We start from the raw sequence: 21,234 nt of genomic DNA, 5'->3' as shown, positions 1-21,234 counted from the left end.
ACAAATTGGCTGGGCCACCAGGGATAAAGTTGCGGGGAGGGCAGGAGCGTCGAGAAGGAGGGGTCGGGGATCATGCCAGCAACTCACTCGCCGCGGCACTCCGGGCGTGGAGCTACCGCATTGTGGCCAGGGAGGTGGTGGTCGGCAGGTAGCTACGGGGTGAAAGCTGGTTGCTCCGTCTCGGGCTCGCTCTCTCTCTCTCTCTCGCTCTCTCTCTCTCAAACCATTTGCCTATTTGTGTTGCGACTGGCTGTCAGTTTGACTTTTCTTATCTGATGAAGAGTTTTATTGCCTCAGCCTGGTTTATGACCTCCTATGTTTATCTTTACTCCTGCTAGCTATGTCTTATAATCTAAACACCTCCTAAATCTATTTATTGTTCTCTGAACATGACCTAATTTAACATGACCCATTCCGGCTATCCAGAAATGCTGCCTGTCCCACTGAGTTACCCCAGCATTTTGTGTCTATGACCTTCAAGATATCTTGATTGTTTTCCCAAGAAGCTTCTCCAATATGTAAGCTTTGAAGCTGAACATATTATAAATTTGCCCAATTTTCTGATAATTTTCAGAATTTCCTCTATCAAATCCTGGTGACTCAATGGTTTTACCATTGACGATTCCTGATTGGCGAAACCTAGAATGGCTAGTCCTGTCATCAGTTGTAGTACAGTGGTGTGGCCTGGACATCCTTCGATTTTAGTTTAGTTTAGAGATACAGCATGGAAACGGGCCTTTCAGCCCACTGAGTCCACACTGACCATCTATCATCCGTTCACACTGTTTCCATGTTATCCCACTTTCTCATCCACTCCCTACACATTAGGGGCAATTTACAGAGGCCAATTAATCTACAAACCCATTTTATGGATGTGGGAGAAAATCGGAGTCACAGGGAGAACTTGCAGACTCCACACAGACAGCACCCAAGGTCAGTTTCGAACCCAGATCTCTGGTGCTGTGAGGCTGTGAGGCAACGGCTCTACCAGCTGTACCACTGCGATGACCGAGGTTACGACATGACAGAAATCTTGCAACATTAGTACTGCTCTCGAGTGCAGCACTTACAAGGAATGAAGCCAGTTCTTTGCATCATGAAAATACATTTGGTTTGGATAATTTATTGTCATGTGTAAACACTTGTTCTGCATGCTATCCAGTCAAACCATATCATACACTAGTACAATAGATCCTCTTCTCAAACAGCATGCAGAGAGTCATCATGTTCCAGCACCTTCTTGTAACTTAGAAATCTCTGAAAGGTTTGATCTTGGCGCAAGGAGATCTGCGGTTTCTTATCTGCTCACTTCATGGTTCAGTGTCCTGGCGGCACTGGATGGGTGAAGTTGGGGTGGGCCTGGCGAAGCGCGATGCTGTCGGCATCTTCCACCGCCGCTCCGTGCATCTGACGCAGGCTGCGCTCCATCCCCCAGCTGCTGGAATTGTTCTGTAAATTACCGCAGTGGAAGAATTTGTTCATGGATAGAAAACAGTGATGGAGGAACTCACCTCTATTTGGAGTGGCACAACTAGTAGAGCTGCTGTCTCAGTGCCACAGACCGGGTTCTAGCCTGACCTCAGGAGCTGTCTGTGTGGAGTTTGCACGTTCTCCATCTTACCGAGTGGGTTTCCTACAGCTGCTCCGGTTTCTTCCCACATCTCAAAGACATGTGGGTTTGTGGGTTCATTGACCCTCTGTAAGTCGATGCCAGTGTAGAAACATACAAAATAGGTGCAGGAGTAGGCCATTCGGCCCTTTGAGCCTGCACCACCATTCAATATGATCATGGCTGATCATCCAACTCAGTATCCTGTACCTGCCTTCTCTCCATACCCCCTGATCCCTTTAGCCACAAGGGCCATATCTAACTCCCTCTTAAATATAGCCAATGAACTGGCCTCAACTACCTTCTGTGGCAGAGAATTCCACAGATTCACCACTCTCTGTGAAAAATGTTTTTCTCATCTCGGTCCTAAAGGACTTCCCCCTTATCCTTAAACTGTGACCCCGTGTTCTGGACTTCCCCAACATCGGGAATAATCTTCTTGCATCTAGCCTGTCCAAGGGAGTGGATGAAGAAATGGAGTAACATAGAACCAATGTGATGGGCGGTGTGGACTCTGAGGCTGAAGGACCAGTTTCCACACTGTATCTCTCCAAAAATAAAAACTATGAAGGTAACGGGCAGATATTTCTATTTGGGATCTTCCCTCAGACTCATTGGGTACATTTACAACACCACCATGGCCATGTTAATCTGTACATGAGAGTGAATAGGGTACAAGGAATTAGGTGTGACAGTGAAATTGCTCTGAGAGACTACCCAGCCTAGATGGGCCCTCTTCTAATATGAAGAAATCCCACCTTTTGGCCCATGCTTATCAACGATTTATGCTACTCTACCTTTAAAATATTCACAGACTACTTTAATTGTTATTCTAACTGCAATTCATTAGTGCAATACAAGGTATCTAGTTATTGGGGCAATTGTGTGGATGAGCAGTCACAATGGTGATTATTCAATGTTGTGCCAGGAGCCAATTTTGAACATAGGAACAGCCACCCTTTGGCCACAATGTCTGTGCCAGACATAATGCCAAGACTAATTCTTATCTGCCTGCACATAATCCATTTCCCTCCATTCCCCACATATCCCAAAGACTCAACGCCACAATCGCATCTGCCTCCTCCACCACTCCAGGCAGCACATTCCAGGCACCCATTAACCTCTGTGTAAAAAAAAAACATGTCATTTATCATGGTATCATTTAAAAATAAATTGGATAGGCATATGGATGAGAAGGGAATGGAGGGTTATGGTATGAGTGCAGGCAGGTGGGACTAAGGGGAAAAAAAAAAAGTTGTTCGGCACGGACTTGTAGGGCCGAGATGGCCTGTTTCCGTGCTGTAATTGTTATATGTTATTATATGTTATGTATGTCCTGCACATTTCCTTTAAACTTTGCCCCGCTCACCGTAAAGCTATGCCCTCTAGTCTTTTGACATTTTCACCCTGGCAAATGGGGTCTGACTGTTTGTCTCTCATAATGTTACATACTTCTATCAGGTCTCCCCTCGATCTCCACATCCTAGAGAAAACAATCCCAGTATGACTTTTTTTAAAACATAACTTGCCCCTGTCCCACTTAGGAAACCTGAACGGAAACCTCTGGAGACTTTGCGCCCCACCCAAGGTTTCTGTGAGGTTCCCGGAGGTTTTTGTCAGTCTCCCTACCTGCTTCCACTACCTGCAACCTCCGGCAACCACCTACATCCTCCGGGAACCACACGGAAACCTTGGGTGGGGCGCAAAGTCTCCAGAGGTTTCCATTCAGGTTTCCTAAGTGGGACAGGGAGCCATCGTCTGAAAAAGGGTCCCGACCCAAAACGTTGTCTATCATTCCGTCCAAAGATGGTCCACGTGGAATGTTAAACCAGTGGAAAAGACTGCAGAAATACAAGCACAAATTGGAACAGCAATAATTTGCATTTAGAATACTGTGATCCTTCGTACTCCCCTCCCCCAACCTTTTAATTCTACGTATGAACATCCTATTTGTGCAGAGGCTCAGTGACATTTCAGATACCCATCTACTGTCCTCGTCTACCTCACCCTGTCATTATGTATCCCACAGCTCAGGGAAGACAGGACCAAATAGAGCACAACACTGTCTGTATCTACCACCATGAGGCACCATTAAACAAGAGCACCATCTAGTGACACATTCGACAGACTCAGTTAGACAAAACAAAGTGTTGGAGGAACTCAGCAAGTCAGGCAGCATCTGTGGAGGGAATGGACGGAGATGTTTCTGGCCGAGAGACTGATTGGAGACCATTCTCTTCACACCATACACCGATCAACCCGACCGACTCTGTCCATTCCCTCCACAGTGAGTCAGTCAGCATCTTCAGTCTGAGGAACGGTCCCGACTCGAAACGTCTACTGTCTGTTCCCTCCACAGATGCTACTGACCTGCTGAGTTACTCCAGCACTTTGTGTTTTGTTCAAGATTCTAGCAACTGCAGTTTATATACAGTCGGAATTGTTGGAAAGATTGGAGGATGTGAATGTTGTGGACAAAACAGACATTTCAAGTGTCAAGAGTGTTTAATTATCATATGTACTGAAAATGGAACAATGAAATTTAGAACAAGCGAGCCACTACAGTTAACACGAGATAAATCTGGAGTCATACACAGGTCAGATGGACAAAGATGGCAGTTTGCTCTCAGAAAAGGATAGGACATCTGTCCGATTCCTGGTCACTTTCAGACAGAACAAAATTTAGTCACTAAATAAAAAATTGTTTAAACAACCCAAATTGTCAAGGACTGATATAATCAGAAAGCATGGGAAATATATCTAGTCTGTTCAGTACAATAACTCCTGGTCACAGGCTCTCTAGTACTGTAACCCCTCGCCATAACGGACCTGTGTAGAGTGGATTTCCATGATAGCAGCGGTGGGTCCCATTGCACTGCTCCTCACTTACCCAATGGCGTGCTTCAGGGTGTGGGAGCGGAGAGAGCGAGCAGCAGGATGGCAGCGTGAGTACCGGGCCTATCCCTGGCACACGCGTGTGGTGCTGGGGGCTCTGCAGCTATCTGGCTTGTGAATCTCCACTGGTTTAACTTAAACCCCCCCCCCCCCCCCCCCCCCCCGCAATCAGCATTAACGGACACCATCCCGTCATCACAGATGGCTTCCTGTACTAACAGCACCCTGATATACATCATTGAATGCGCACAATTTTAAGAAATCCTTTTATTAAAACACGGGTACAGAGTAACTTATTTTCCAAATAATTATAAAAATAATCAGCAAGACTCAGACATTGTTTATATCTCTGGTGTGAATTTGGGTGAATTGGAATGTCCCTCATTGATTCAATTAGATATACATTTCTCACAGATCTGCTGAGAAACTGCAGTATTTTATGATCCAATTGTGAACGTGGATATTCCTCAAAAGTGAACATTATGCAATCGCCAGGACAGCTCTCTCTTTTATCTTTCTTTTCCTTTTCTTCTCCACGAACCTCTCGGTTGCGTCGGCAAAGAAGGTCACATCTTCTTTTGCTTCCATCTCCCGTTGTAAAAACTGCAGCCCAGCCATATTAAAACCAATAACATCCTGTCAAAGCAGAGCAGAGATGAAAGGCGCTGAAGTGAAAATTTCTGATTCTCTAAACTTCCAATATCTATTCATGTTGGAGTAACTCAGCGGGTCAGGCACCATCTCTGGAGGACATGCATAGGTGGCATTTCAGGTTGGGACTGAAGAAGGGTCCCATCCCATAAAGGTCACATATCCATGTTCTCCGAGATGCTGCCTAACCCAATGAGTTACTCCAGCACTTTGCTATAACTAAATATTGATTTACTATAACTAAATATCGGTTAAAAAAAACAAAATGCTGGAGTAATTCAGCAGGGACTAAGGGGAAAAAAAAATTTGTTCGGCACGGACTTGTAGGGCCGAGATGGCCTGTTTCCGTGCTGTAATTGTTATATGGTTATAGGTCAGGTAGCATCTCTGGAGAACATGGAGAGATGACATTTTGGATCTGGACCCTTCAACCCAGCATCTGCAGTTCCTTGTGTCAGTAAATATTGGTTTATTATTGTTACATGTCGCAGCTTGTATTTGTGTGCTATCCAGTCAAATAAGATTCTTTACTGGTGAATGAGTCCGTTTATTATACTACTTTTTGGAACTTATTCCATCGGTAAGGTTTGGTACCGGGTAAGTTTAATCCAAAGATCGGAAGAAGGATGTCATTGAAGAAGGAGCTGCAGATGCTGATTTATGGGGGTGGAAAAGTGCTGGAGTTACTCAGCGGGCTAGGCAGCATCTCTGGAGAACTCGGGAGAGGTGCATTTCTGGTCTGGAACCTTCTTCGAACGGAAGAAGGGACCCAACACAAAACATCATCTGTCCATTCCCTCCCCAGATGCTGTCTGACCTGCTAAGTTCCTCAAGCACTGTATGTTTTACTCATTGTTGCCTGTGAACAGTAAATGCCATTGGCAATCCAACTGCCTAATGAGTGTGCTGCTTTGTCACTAATAATATAACTTTATAATTCTAATGACAATACTTTATGCTTTGCGACTAGTTTGTTGTATGATTCCTGAAGACAGCCCAACTGAAAAACTATTTGTAAAAACATCCTACAATAATGTTGTCCCTGAATGTAATTAGTATATTAATTGTGGAAACTGTTAGTTATCATTGTTCTATTATTCCTTATCTATCTTAAAATGTACTTCATTTACAACTATCATATATTGGTTAGTTAAGGAAGAACAATGACCGTACCTTCATTTCATTTATCTTCCCGATTGTGTTTTTCCTCAAACTGTCAATGACTGTAAGAAGCATCTGATTACTTGTAATCTGTCCAAAATGTATTCTGATGGAAAAAAAAGATTTATATAAGCCATTCGATTTTGTCTTGTGATGATCTGTTTTAAGGACAGCACAGTGGCGCAGCAGGTAGAGCTGCCGCCTCACAGCACCAGAGACCCGGGTTTGATCTTGACCTCGGGTGCTGTCTTTGTGTGGAGTTTGCATGTTCTCCCTGTAACTGCGTGGGTTTCCTCTGGGAGCTCCGGTTTCCTCCCACATCCCAAAGATGAGCGGGTTTGTGGGTTAATTGGTTTCTGTAAATTGCCCCTTGTGTGTAGAGAGTGGATGGGAAAGAGGGATGACACAGAAGTAGTTTCAATGGGTGATCGATGGTCGGCATGGACTCGGTGAGCTAAAGGACCTGGTTCCAGCCGAATATTTAAACTAAAATGTATGAACAATACCCCAGATGAATAAAATTGTTTGCAACCACAACTCATGTCCAGATCCTTACCTGAGCAAGAAGAAGAGGCATCGGCAAATGAGCTCAACCTCCAGAGAAAGTTGAATGTACTCATTGAATAGAGTTAGCAGATCAGGGCTGTAGGAAAATGGCAGCACAAGAAGCGATTCCTCCAATTCACTAGAAAACAGTCAAGATAAGCAAAGGATCAGCAAATATACACATTTACAATTAGAGGTGCTCACAACTCAAAATTATTTCCCACATTTTTATGACAGTTCAAAAGACTAGTGAACATTTACAAACATTAGAGTCATATTTTACATCCGTTGCAAAAACACTAACCATCAGGTTCTTGTACACCACACAACACCCACCTTAACAACTATGATCTTCTATGGCTGCGAATTTGGCTGCACTATGGACTTTCTTTTTTTGCACAATTACGTTTATCTACTATTACAGTTATTAACATTGTAATTTTGATTATTATATATGTGTTATTGCATTTATAGGCCTGTTAAGCTGCAGCAAATAAGAATTTCAATATGCCTTTTAGTTTAGTGATACAGCGCAGAAACAGGCCCAACAGGCCCTTCGACCCAACACATTAACACTATCCCACACACACACTAGGGACAATTTGCACTTATACCAAGCACATTTACCTACAAACCTGTACGTCTTTGGAGCGTGAGGGGGGAAACCACAGATCTTGGAGAAAACCCATATGGTCACGGGGAGAACGTACAAACTCCGACAGACAGCACCCGTAGTTGGGATGGAGCCCGGGTCTCCGGGGCTGCAAGCGCTGCAAAGCAGCAACTCTACCGCTGCGCCACCATGCCGCCCGCATTGTTGATAAATAGACTATTAAACTTTTGATTTTCATAATTACTAATTTCTACTTAATTAAAAATCGAGACACAGACAGCGTTTGATGCCAGAATGTAGACACAAGGAACTGCAGATGCTGGAACCCTGAGCAGCTGTTCTGGAGGAACTCAGTGGCTCAGGTACATCTGCGGAGGGAATGGACAGGTGACATTTGGGGTCAGGACCCTTCTTCAGACCCAAGACTTCATTTGTCCATTTCCTTCTTGGATGCTGCCTGACCGACGATGCCAGAATGTTTAGCTTAAGGACTCAGAGGCGTCATTTTTGATACTTTAAAATAATGTTTGATGCAGACATTGTGGGCCTGTTCTTGTGCTGTACTGTTCTGTGTAAGCTCGACATCTGGACTAAATGACCCAGACGTGTGAAGCCCTACCAAGAAAATGAATTCTATTGATTAGTATCAATTACAATGATCATGAAACTATCAGATAACATCACCTCGTTCATTTTCATCCTATAGGGAAACAGATCCGATATCTTTACACTCTATTCGTGATTCTAGCCCCACAAAAATCTGTAGCAAATGTCGGAAGACCTCACAGCAGGTCAACCAGCATCTATGGAGGCAAAAGGAGCAAGTTGAGTCCCTGTATTTAGAGCAGCGGGAAGAGGAAAGGTACCCAGGAATATGCAGAAGAGTGCGGGAGGGGTGAGACACAGGCTGGCAGGTGATACATGGAGCCAGGCAAGGAGGGAACAAGGCTGGGAATGGGGACAGGAAAGACTAGGCGGGCAGGTGAGTGCTGAATCACTCCGTGACCTACTCCTCATGTTAAAACAAAAAGAGTAACTCAATGTATTACATAGAACTAGGAACAGTACAGCACAGGAACACAGTGTTTGTGCCGAACACAATGCCAAGTTAAACTGATCTCATCTGCCTGTACATGATCCATATCTCTCCATTCCCTGCACTTCCATGTGCCTATCCAAAAGCCCCTTAGACACCACTATCGTATCTGTCTCCACCACTATCCCTGGCAATACGTTCCAGGCCCTCACTGTGTAAAAATCTTGCCCCACACTTATCTATTAAACACCCTCCTCTCAACTTATAGCTATGTCCTCTAGTGTTGGACATTTCCACCCTGGGAGAAAGGTTCTGACAGTCCACATTCTGCGGTGAATTTGTTACAGAGATTAAATTGTCACTCACCTAGACTTGACTTTTCGAATAACATCCAAGACGTAGCGCGACGGCTAAGAAAAGTATAAAAAATCACCTTTAAAAATTAAGTAATATACATAAAACCCAAGCTAAAGTTACTGGCTTCAACAGATAACTGAACAAAGACATTCTTACAGGTCAGTTATGCTGCTGCAGGTAAAAATGTCATTGTTTAGTACATATGACAATTAAACATTGTGCAATCTCGCACTACAAACCGAGGCAACTCTGCTAAGTAGCAAATTATTAAGCGGCACAATTTTCACCAAGAAGAATAAAGAAATTAATTGGGGAGGATTAACGACTCACAGAAATATTTCCATGTGCGGCCAGTATAGGATTGGTTGGTGCAGGCAGCTGTGATGGATAAAGATCACATTAGATATCTTGTACAACATGAACACAGCCAACAATATAGGATCAACAATGTGTTAATTAAACTTGCAGGCACTTTTAGTAAACTTTATTTTCAAAATAAATTCAAATGATTTTTTGTTTAGTTTATTTAAAGATACAGTATGGAAACAACACCGAGTCCCTTTGGCCCCACAATGAGTCCATGTCATACCATTGATCACAGTCACAGAGACAACGTTGTACCCGGACTATATCCTAACTACCACCCACTTTTTAGGTATTTTTTTAAAGTCTGTATGGCAGAGACATTTAATTCTGTTTAGATTGATTAAACCAATAGCTGAGAAAATCTGAGATGCAAGGAACTGCAAATGCTGGGTTATACAAAAGAAGACAAAGTGCTGGAATAACTCAGTCTACAAACCTGCAGGTCATAGGGATGTGGGAGGAAACCCATGCAGTCACAGAGACAACTACAGAGACAGACTAAATCTACGAGTAAAAAAAATGTTGATTTTTTTCCATGGCGACCTTTTTTTACTCGGGGGCATTTTTCAGCATGTTGAAAAATACGCCGCGACCTAGCTGAGGCCTCGAGTACCCGGGGACTACTCTCGAGCATGAAGGAGAGTTACAAAGACCTCCCAGGACCTCGTGTCGACCTTGCTGCGAGTATGAGTCGAGGGCAAACTCTTCTGAACTCGCGGATTAGGTCCCTGCAGTTACACGATGATAGGATAAAGTAGTGGGTTCAGCTCTCTCTGGCTGATAACCGCTACAAACATAAATATGTCGATCATGCAATTATGTAGCCTTGGCATATTGTTATCCTCACTAGCTGTGCAATAGCAACCCAATAAGAAACTGTGCAATGTGGAGAAATCCAACCTCTTTGCCTGCCGCTGCACAGGCTCTTCTGTGTTCCTCCAGTTTCTTGGTCTCTTCCCGATATAGTTCGATTGCTTCCATGATACGCTCAGCCTGTGAAGAACACTCAACAAATGAATCCACTGGGGCCTTCTGAGATTGTGTACTCGTGTGTTTTGTAAATTCTGCAGAGTATTATAAAGTTTGGTACACTTACAGCTTTAACAGTTTCTATCGTCTTCTTCCCAGCTAAACCTGCTTCTCCTGCCCTCTCTCCGGGAACCTGTGGAATGAAATGTAATTTCAGTCAAATCTCCTTTGTCATTTTCATGGGATTTCTGTACAGACTTCACAGACACGTATATCAATTGTGGACTGCAAATTGGTTACAGAGCAAGAATCCTTCCGTCATTCAGCTGGGAAACAGGCCCTTCGGCCCACCTGGTCCATGCTGGCCAAGATGCCCCATTCAAGCTGGTCCCATTTAGCCTCTAAACCTTTCTTATTCATAAACCTGTCCACATGTCTTTTAAATGCTATTATGATAGCTGTCTCAACCACTACCTCTGGCAGCTCGTTCCATTTACCCTTCACCCTGATTTAAAAAGTTGTCCTTTGTGTTCCTGTTACATCTTTCCCCTCTCACCTTAAGTTTATGTTCTCTGCTTCTTCATTCCCGTTACTCTGGGTAAAAGAGTCTGCATTCACTATCAATTTCCCCCATGATCTTTAAAACGTCTATCAGATCAGCCCTCAGCCCAAGCAATAAAGTCCTAGTCTGCTCAACCTCTCTTTGCAGCTCAAGCCCTCAGAGATAGGTTTTATTTTATACATTATAGATGGAAGAACCTCGGCAATTGTACAATACAATGGACTGTGATACCCAGTGAAACCATTATTAACAATATATCATAAACAACTCACCACCGGTTCACTCTCTTTTGCCATACTCTCTTCAAATTCCGCTTCTCTTTGCTGTGGGAAAGTAGCAATAATTAATTTGCAAAATTAATGAAATGTACTTCAATACACAATTCAACCATGGATCACAAGAGTATGGAAACAGGCTCCTCGGCCCAACTAGTCCCGGCCGATCAAGATGCCCCATTTACACAGTCCCATCTGCCTGTGTTAGGTCCATATTACTCTCAACTGATCCCATCCGAGTGTCTTTTAAATGTTATGACCGTATCTGCCTTGACTTCCTCCTCTGGCAGCTAGATTCCACAAACCCACCACCCTCAGTGAAAAAGATGCCCCCTCAGGTTCCTATTAAACCTTGCCAGTTTTGGACCCCTAATTTGAGGAAGGACATTCTTGCTATTGCGGGAGTGCAGCATAGGTTTACAAGGTTAATTCCCTTGTCATATGCTGAGAGACTGGAGCAGCTGGGCTTGTACACTCTGGAGTTTAGAAGGATGAGAGGGTATCTCATTGAAACATATAAGAGTGTTAAGGGCTTGGACAAGCTAGAGGCAGGAAACATGTTCCCGATGTTGGGGGAGTCCAGAACCAGGGGCCACAGTTTAAGAATAAGGGATAAGCCATTTAGAACGGAGACGAGGAAATACTTTTTCTCACAGAGAGTGGTGAGTCTGTGGAATTCTCTGCCTCAGAGGGCGGTGGAGGCAGGTTCTCTGGATACTTTCAAGAGAGAGCTAGATAGGGCTCTTAAAAATAGCAAAGTCAGGGGATATGGGGAGAAGGCAGGAACGGGGTACTGATTGGGGATGATCAGCCATGATCACATTGAATGGCAGTGCTGGCTCGAAGGGCCAAATGGCCTACTCCTGCACCTATTGTCTATTGTCATTCTCACCTTAAACTTATGTACTCTGGTTCTTGATTCCCCTATTCAATGCATTCACCCTATCCCACACAATCCTACAAATAGCTGGAAGAGACATTTTGATGGAACTGCTTTTAAAATAGATCTAGTTCTACAATGAAGCCATGGATTGCTGCAATGGCCTCGACAGGTTTGGATGTGGCTTCTGCTTATTGTTTAAGGCTCCTCAGCCCAGGGTTTTGCTTCTTGATGTAAACACGAGGATAAAAGTTACTGAAAAATGCCAAAATCTCCATAAGTTTCACCAGGGATGGGGACAAATGGGAACAGAATACAAGTTTATTCATATGTATTGCATTACTAAGTCTCATACACTACAACAAGTAAGAATGTCATTGTTCCATTGTTGGGACATATGACAACACTCTTGAAATTAACTCTTCTGCTAATGCCACTGGTTAGAGTCCACCTTAGAATTTCTCCACCTTATTTTCACTTCCCCCACAATCTTACCTCTGTGCCATCTGTGTAATTCCCCACAAGGTCCTCCAAGTCCTTGCACGTCAGTCCAAGGTTTTTGTGTCCCAATTCTGCTTTTATTTTTCATTTTGATCATTATACTATTACCTAAAGGCTCTGAAACCGTGGCATTCTGTCCCTGTGCCATTGTCTAATGCTCTCTCCTATTAAGGTGTTCCTTACATCCCACCCTGATAACATTTTACCCAACTGCTATAATATATACTTCTGCAGCTCTTTTGTCAAATTTTCAAGAAGGAACTGCAGATGCTGGAAAATCGAAGGTAGACAAAAATGCTGGAGAAACTCATCGGGTGCGGCAGCATCTATGGAGCGAAGGAAATAGGCAACGTTTCGGGCCGAAACCCTTCTTCAGATTTTGTCAAATTTTGTTTGACAAAGCTCCTTCCTGAGATGTAAATTGGGAATAATACCAACTTTGAGGAGATATAGAAAAGCTATTTTAGTTTAGTTTAGAGATACAGCATGGAAAAAATCCCCTGGGCCCACCGACCATCGATCACCCATTCACACTAGTTATTTGTTAATCTAACGTACTAATCTCTGTTTTCTTATCTATATACTTGGGGCAATTCTAGGCCGATTAACCTAAACTCCGCAAGTCTTTGGGATATGCGAGGAAACCGGAGCAGCTGGAGAAAACCCACATGGTCATAGGGAGAGAGTACCAACTCCACATAAACCATATAACCATATAATATAACAATTACAGCACGGAAACAGGCCATCTCGGCCCTACAAGTCCATGCCGAACAACTTTTTTTCCCCTTAGTCCCACCTGCCTGCACTCGTACCCCCTCCATTCCCTGTGGTGCTGTGAAATGATACAGTGAACCTGCTCCACCACTTCCACTGGGAGCTCACCACCACACCGCCACCACTCTCTGTGCCCCCTCATATTACCCCAAACTTGTTTTAATTCTGAAATGTCCTCTTGTTTGAATCTTCCCTGGGACTTGTCCACACATTATCCCTCTCACTTTTAAAGACCTCTATCACCCCCCTTATTCTGAGTGGTCTAAACACCTGAGGTCAGAGAACCCAGTTTGGTGCTTGAGGCAGCACCAGCTAACACTGTGCTCAGTTTTAAAAACTATGACAAATTAACTATAACATCTGAGTGAACAGAGGGTTTTTGAAGAGCAATAACTCTCAGCCAACAGACAAAAGATGCCTGAATTAAACTATAGAGAGGCAAGAAACTGTAGATGCTGGAATCCTGAGGAAAAGGCAAAGTGTTGGAGGAACTCAGCGATTCAGCCAGCATCTGTGTAGGGCATGGGCAGGTGACGTTTCAAGTCAGACCAAGCCTGTCCATTCCCTCCACAGATGCTACCTGACCTGCTGAGTTCCTCCAGCACTTTGTGTTTTGCTCGTGAATTATTCCAGCCTAGCTCCATTTGACGCCAAGTTCCAGAAATGAATGAGTAAAGTCTGACAGTATTTTTCAACCCTCATTCAGAGTTTCTTGGCAGGACAGTGCGCATGTAATTACGTACTAATGTAATTACGCATGTAAGTAACTGCTGAAATTACTCTGCCCACTGACTTAACCGCAATCAATGTGCAGATGCTGGTAAATACAAAAAAGGACACAAAGTGCTGGAGTAATGCAGCGTGTCCGGCAGCGTCTCTGGAGAATATGATAGGTGACGTTTCAAATAGTCTGAAGAAGGTTCTCAACTCAAAATGTAGAATCTGGTGAAGGTAAGTTTACAGATACAGTATGGAAACAGACCCTTTGTCCCAAAGAGTCAGCGCTGACCAACAATCACTCCGTTCTATCCTAGATTCTAGGGACAATTTGCAGTAGCCAATTCTTTGGAGTGTGGGAGGAAACCGGATAAAACCCGGGAGAACGTACAAACTCCGTACAGACAGCACCCTTAGTCAGGATCAAACCCGGATCTCTGGCCTGTAAGGCAGCAGCTCTACCGCGGCGCCACCATCTGACCCAAAACATCACCCATGCATGTTCACCCGAGATGCTGCCTGAGCGGCAGAGTTACTCCAGCACCTTGTGTCCTTTAGATCTCAATCAATCAATATCCGAACAACAGTTAATGACACCTCACCATTTCTCTCTCTTCCTCCAGGATGATCGGCTCCCTTGTGCGGTCCCACAGCCGTAGAGACTTATCATGAGAGGAAGAAACGATGTGATCTCCATTGGGGCTGATGGCCAAACACCACACTTCACCATGATGCCCCTGCAGAGAACAAACAGCGATGAACTATCAGACTGAATCATGCAAGATTTACACGTCTACAAAGAACACAAAAGTGATGGCAATTCCCCAACAATTGAAAGAGCCAGCAGTATGCTATTAGACTGATTTATGTGATATGCCAATCAATATTTCTGATAACAATGTTTTAGACTTATTTATACCCAACAATATGCACAATTCAAATGTTGCCATTTATAATAATAAGACTGAGCTCTTGGACTGCAGCAACATAAAGGGTTTCAGTTATTTTAACAAAATGGAATACAATAAACCTTCAGACTCTAGCCTGGTCAAATTCTGAGAATCCAGAGTCCTCAGGATTTCAGTGGTGATTTTTCAGACTGTTATTACTCCTAATAATACCTCAATATACACCTCATTCATTTTATTTTATACGCTACATTGTGGAAAGGAGACAAGTGCTCCGGACATTGGAATCTGACCACGTTCCCAAACCCTGCTGTTCCAGACCACAAGCCTGGCTCAGGATACACAGTATAGTTGCTGGAGATCCCGGTTACTAACTATTCTAAACTCCCATTTCCGATTCACACACGGATCTTTCTGTCCTGGGCCTCTTCCATTGCCAGAGTGAGGCCACAGGCAAACTGGAGGAGCAGCAACTCGTATTTGACTTGGCTAGCTTACGCCCAGCGGTATGAACATGGAATTCTCCAATCTTAATATCCCCCCCCCCCCCACCCCTCGCTATTTTCTACACCCCTGTTCACACCCCACAACGTCAGGATGGAAACGGGGGTCTCTGCAAGATTTAATTCAAGGATCTGTCAGAACAGTGTCAATGGCATTGAGAAATATTACCACATATATAACCAACTTTGTGGAGATATAGAATGTACATTTCCACTGACAAATACAAATTCCACGATAAATGTGACCAACTGATGCAAACCATGACAATTAAAGGCAGTAGTATACCAAGGTTTATAATGCTGTCAAAACAATGCCATAGGAATTAAGATTCAGAAATATTTGTTGAAATAAATGACTGAAATATTGAAACAGCATAATTTAAGTTGGTAAATATCAATATAAAAAGGGAGAAATATTAAAAGCTGATACAGTGGAGTAAGGAATAAAGGAAGGTTTTGAGGCATTAAACATATCATTTGTTTTTGTCTTCATTGCAGAAGAGCCCAACGTGGCAGAAATGGGGGAGGGGGGTGGGACAGAGAAAGGATTATCTAGAATTAAAGTAAAGATGCCTGCAACTCATATGTGGTACTTTGTTACAATCTCTCTGTAAATCCACATGTACTAAATCTATTGTGAAAGACAAAATGTTGGAGGAACTCAGCGGGTCAGGTGACATCCTGTGGGGGACAGGTGATGTTTCAGGTCAGGACTCTTTTTCAGAGTGCATTGACACTAAACGTTCCCTCCACAGATGCTGCCTGAGACACTAGGTTTCACTCAAAATTCCAGCATCTGCAATTCTATATATCCTGCAACTTATATGTGCATTGAGTATAGAAGTTGGGATGTAATGTTAAAATTGTACAAGGCATTGGTGAGGCCAATTCTGGAGTATGGTGTACAATTTTGGTCGCCTAATTATAGGAAGGATGTCACCAAAATAGAGAGAGTACAGAGGAGATTTACTAGAATGTTGCCTGGGTTTCAGCAAGTAAGTTACAGAGAAAGGTTGAACAAGTTAGGGCTTTATTCTTTGGAGCGCAGAAGGTTAAGGGGGGACTTGATAGAGGTCTTTAAAATGATGAGAGGGATAGACAGAGTTGACGTGGATAAGCTTTTCCCACTGAGAGTAGGGAAGATTCAAACAAGGGGACATGACTTGAGAATTAAGGGACTGAAGTTTAGGGGTAACATGAGGGGGAACTTCTTTATTCAGAGAGTGGTGGCTGTGTGGAATGAGCTTCCAGTGAAGGTGGTGGAGGCAGGTTCGTTTTTATCATTTAAAAATAAATTGGATAGTTATATGGACGGGAAAGGAATGGAGGGTTATGGTCTGAGCGCAGGTATATGGGACTAGGGGAGAATACGTGTTCGGCACGGACTAGAAGGGTCGAGATGGCCTGTTTCCGTGCTGTAATTGTTATATGGTTATAAACTAAATTTACCAACATTTCCCGGGATAAAAGGAATGGTCCCACGAGAAGCTATTGAGTTGTGTTTGAAAGTAAAGGTTATTTCATTGAGACATTTCATATTCTTTGTTGAATTCTGAGGATAGATGCCAAGTGACAGTTTCCTTCGGATGGAAAGATGAGAACACGGCTACAGAACATTTCTATCCAGGATGGGGCAGCACAGTGGCACAGTGGTAGAGTTGCTGCCTTACAGCGCCAGGGACCCAGATTCAATCCTGACTATAGGTGCTGTCTGTTCACAGTTTGTATGTTCTTCTTGTGACTGTTTGCATTTTCTCATGGTTCCTCCCACATTCCAAAGTTGTGCCGGCTTGTAGGTTAATTGGCTTCGGTAAAGATTGTAAATTGTCCCTAGTGTATAGTATAGTGCTGATTGGCACAGACTCGATGGGCTGAAGGACCTGTTTCCGCACTGTATATTAAACAATTGAAATGTCAAAGTTTAGAGGACACAGATTCATGGTTCGGAGGGGCAAAGTTTAAAGCAAGGTAGACAAAATTGCTGGAGAAACTCAGCGGCTGTGGCAGTATCTATGGAGCGAAGGAAATAGGCAACGTTTTGGGCCGAAACCCTTCTTCAGACTGATGCAGAGTGGGGGTGGGCGGGAAGAAGAAAGGAAGAGGTGAAGCCAGAAGGGCTGAGGGAGAGCTGAGAAGGGGAGGAGACAGCAAGGGTACCGGGAATTGGAGAAGTCAATGTTCAGGCCACCGGGGTGCAGACTGCCCAAGCGGAATATGAGGTGCTGCTCCTCCAGTTTCCGGTGGTGCTCACTCTGGCTGTGGAGGAGGCCCAGGACAGAAAGGTCGGATACGGAATGGGGAGTTGAAGTGCACAAGGAGATCAGGTTGGTTAACGAGCGGAGGTGTTCAGCGAAACGACCACCAAGCCTACACTTGGTCTCACCGATGGAGTTTCTCCAGCAAATTTACCTTCCATTTTCCAGCATCTGCGGTTCCTTCTTGAACAAAGTTTAAAGGAGATGTGCGGGGCAAGTATTTTTACACAGAGGGCGGTGAGTGCCTGGAACATGCTGCCTGGGTCGATGGTGGAGGCAGATACAATAAGGGCATTTAAGAGGCACAGGGATATGCAGGGAATGGAGGGATATGGATCACATTGAAGCAGAGATTAGTTCAACTTAGCATCATGTTGGTCATGGACATTGTGGGCTGAAGGTCCCGTTCTGTGTTCCATGACAACCTGACAAGACTTTTTCTATTTAGGACTGTGATGAGCAATTTCTTTATGCATCGATCTGCAGGCCGTTAGAACTCGCTAACTTTGAGATTGATAAATGACCAATCAGTTGCACATTGGAAGCTGCGATCAACAGATCTTCATGGGGTTTGGGTGACAAAGAGGACCAGATAGATGTTCAGCATTGATCTTGTTGAATGGTGAAGAAGGTGTAAGTGGCTACATGGATATTTGCCACTTTTTGTCATCTGTGGCCTTATTCTACACTAACACATTTTCCACTTACTGATCATTTCACAGTGCAATTTCAAAGCAAGAAATAATTTTTTTGTTTTAGTCATTCAAATGGCAACCGTATGTTGTAATAATTAGCAACATTTATAAATTGAAGAGTTTATATATTTCTGAAGTTATACTCACTTCCAGGGTCTGAATGTGCACAAACTTGTCAGCGTCCCACTGTTTGATTTTCTTGTCTTTCCCAGCAGTGAAGAAGAGGTGAGTTTTTGCCACAAACTTCAAAGACATTACACTGCGGAGAGAAAGACCAGAGACTTTAGAGGGTGGCAACAGCTGACAGTCCCTGGCGACCACCGATCACCCCGTACACTAGCACTATCCTACACACCGAGGACAAATTACAATTTACAGAAGCCAATCCCACACATCTTTGGAATGTGGGAGGAAACAGGAGGTCCCGGAGAAAACCCACATAGTCACGAGGAGAACATACAAACTCTGTACAGACAGCACTCGTAGCAGGATCAAACCCGGGTCTCTGGCACTGTAAAGCAGCAACTCTACCGCTGCGCCATCGTGCCAGATTTTCCTCCGTATCTGGTGTTGGGTTATGTAAAATGTACCTTTTTTTAATCATTTAATCTGTGACTGAAAGTGAATCTATGTTGACTTTACAACAAATAACAACCACACAGTTACCAGGTTTTGAAATATGATTGGAGACAAAGATACTGGAGAAACTCGAAACGTTGCCCATTTCCTTCGCTCCATAGATGCTGCTGCACCCGCTGAGTTTCCCCAGCACTTTTGTCTACCTTTGATTTTCCAGCATCTGCAGTTCCTTCTTAAACACTTTGCAATATGATTGCTCAAGAACAAAGGAAACTGCACAATGTAGTGGACATGACCTGGCCCATCACAAGTACTGACGTCTCTGACGTTAAAGTTGGGGGGATCTGCAGGAAGCATGGCTCAAGAAGGCAGCTAACATCATCCATACTAGACCCACACAGCGTGCCCACACCCTCCGCCCAGTTACCATCGGGTGGAAGGTACAGGATCCCGAGACCCACAACCTCCAGGTTTAAGAACAGCTTCTTCCGATCTTGCACAACCCTAACCACATCCTTACTTCAACCACCTCAAGTCCTACTGAACCATTATGGACTGAGCACTTCCAATACATTTGTATTTGCACAGTCACGGTCTGAATGACAAAGTTTATTGTGTATTTATTGTTGCATCAAGAGTCATAGAGTGCTACAGTGTGGAAACAGGCCCTTCGGCCCAACTTGCCCACACTGGCCAACATGTCCCAGCTGCACTAGTCCCACCTGCCCGCGTTTGGCCAATATTCCTCCAAATCTGTCCTATCCATGTACTTGTCTAACTGTTTGGGATAGTCCCACTCAACTACATCCTCTGGCAGCTTATTCCATATACCCACCACCCTATGTGTGAAAACGTTACCTCTCAGATTCCTATTAAATCTTTTTCCCTTCACCTTAAACCTATATCCTCTGGTCCTCAATTCACCTGTTCTGAGCTATAGACTCTGTGCATCTCCCCGGTCTACTCCTCTCATGACTTTATACACCTCTATAAGATCACCCCTCATTCTCCTCCACTCCAGGGAATAGAGTCCCAGCCTACTCAACCTCTCCCTATAGCTCACACCTTCTAATCCTGGCAACATTTTATGTGCCTGTAAAATTGCATTTCATTGCTCCAGATCATATCTGGTGCATATGACGCATAAGAACTCTTAAAACTTTAAAAGTGCATAAACATAGCTGGAAAAGACAAGATGGAAACAAGGAATAGCAGATGCTGGTTTATAAAAAAAACTCAGTGGGTCAGGCAGCATCCCTGGAGAACTTAGAGGTTGTGGGTCGGAATTATTTTTCAGACTGTCTGGTGAAGGGTGCCAACCCGAAAAATCACCTGTCCATGTTCTCCAGAGATGCTACCTGAGCTGCTGAGTTACTCCAGCACTCTGTGTCTTTTTCTGGAAAAGATAAGATCAGCATTGTGTCAAAATTCCTTTTCTTTTAAGCATACTTGGTGCATTAGTTTAAAATGTTTTTATTCTAGTAACCCCTCACCACCCATTCCTCCCCCAACCCGTTATATCTTTATATTTGTATAGAATGCTTTCAATTATAACTTACTTATCCGTACCTTTAAGTATATTTATCTTGGTGCAGATTCATCACACATTTGCCAGTACTCATAAATTAAAAAAAATATTCTTTAAAAACCTGGGAATATTCACTAAGCAGCCTATTTTTCCAGACCTCATTTCCAACTTCTCATCCTTACACCAAACATCACATCCTGCTCCAACGTACACAGTAAAAATGGAACAACATCATTCATGCAGATCTGATCCCACTGACAGCTACTAAATGAACTCAAGCATTTAGCCCAGATTGGATGGCTTGAGTTATTAGGTGGGACTGGTTAGGCTGGGATTGTTTTCCTTGGCACGTGGTGACCTTTTTGCTGTATATAAAATCATAAGAGGCGTAGATAATATGAATGCTTGCAGTCTGTTCCCTAGGGCAGCGGAAAGAAGGCATGGGTTTAAAATGAAATTCAGAATGGTCGGGCTCTGGAGATTTGTAGAGCAGAGGCATCTGGGAGTACAGGCACGTGCCTGATCTAGGAGTTCAGACAAAAGTGGTATCACAGGTCAACAAGGCTTTTGGCAACTAGGCAGAGTACTGAGTATAGAAGTTGGGAGGCCATGTTGCAGTTATACAAGACGTTGGTGAGGCCACATTCAGAGTATTGTGTTCAGTTTTAGACACCATATTATAAGGAAAGATGTTGTCAAGCTGAAAAGGATGTAAAGATTCATGAGGATGTTGCCAGGCCTCAAGGGCCTGAGCTATAGGGAGAGGTTGAGCAGGCTAGGACTCTATTCCTTGGAGCACAAGAGGTTGAGGGGTAATCTTATGGAGGTGTACAAAGTCATGAGAGGAATAG

The 21,234-nt window shown here is 43.8% G+C and overlaps 1 protein-coding gene across 2 annotated transcripts in view; it reads right to left on the bottom strand.

Moving 5' to 3' along the window:
* Positions 1-4,756: 4,756 nt before the first annotated feature.
* The window catches only part of wdr3 (WD repeat domain 3), a 68,857-nt gene continuing 52,379 nt past the window's right edge, over positions 4,757-21,234 (bottom strand). For both annotated transcript variants that reach the window (XM_055644242.1, XM_055644243.1), the window contains exons 18-27: positions 18,424-18,535; positions 14,518-14,652; positions 11,038-11,088; positions 10,331-10,396; positions 10,135-10,227; positions 9,199-9,246; positions 8,878-8,921; positions 6,873-7,001; positions 6,329-6,422; positions 4,757-5,140 (exon numbers count right to left, since the gene is read on the bottom strand). In XM_055644242.1, the coding sequence (XP_055500217.1) occupies positions 4,985-5,140; positions 6,329-6,422; positions 6,873-7,001; positions 8,878-8,921; positions 9,199-9,246; positions 10,135-10,227; positions 10,331-10,396; positions 11,038-11,088; positions 14,518-14,652; positions 18,424-18,535 (928 nt within the window). In that variant the 3' untranslated portion in view covers positions 4,757-4,984. The remainder of the gene's footprint in view (positions 5,141-6,328; positions 6,423-6,872; positions 7,002-8,877; positions 8,922-9,198; positions 9,247-10,134; positions 10,228-10,330; positions 10,397-11,037; positions 11,089-14,517; positions 14,653-18,423; positions 18,536-21,234) is intronic.

The sequence above is a fragment of the Leucoraja erinacea genome, chromosome 13 (assembly GCF_028641065.1).
Source record: "Leucoraja erinacea ecotype New England chromosome 13, Leri_hhj_1, whole genome shotgun sequence".
Lineage (NCBI taxonomy): Eukaryota > Metazoa > Chordata > Chondrichthyes > Rajiformes > Rajidae > Leucoraja > Leucoraja erinaceus.
The sequence above is the reverse complement of the archived record's forward strand: the minus strand, read 5'-3'. Positions and strand labels throughout refer to the sequence as shown.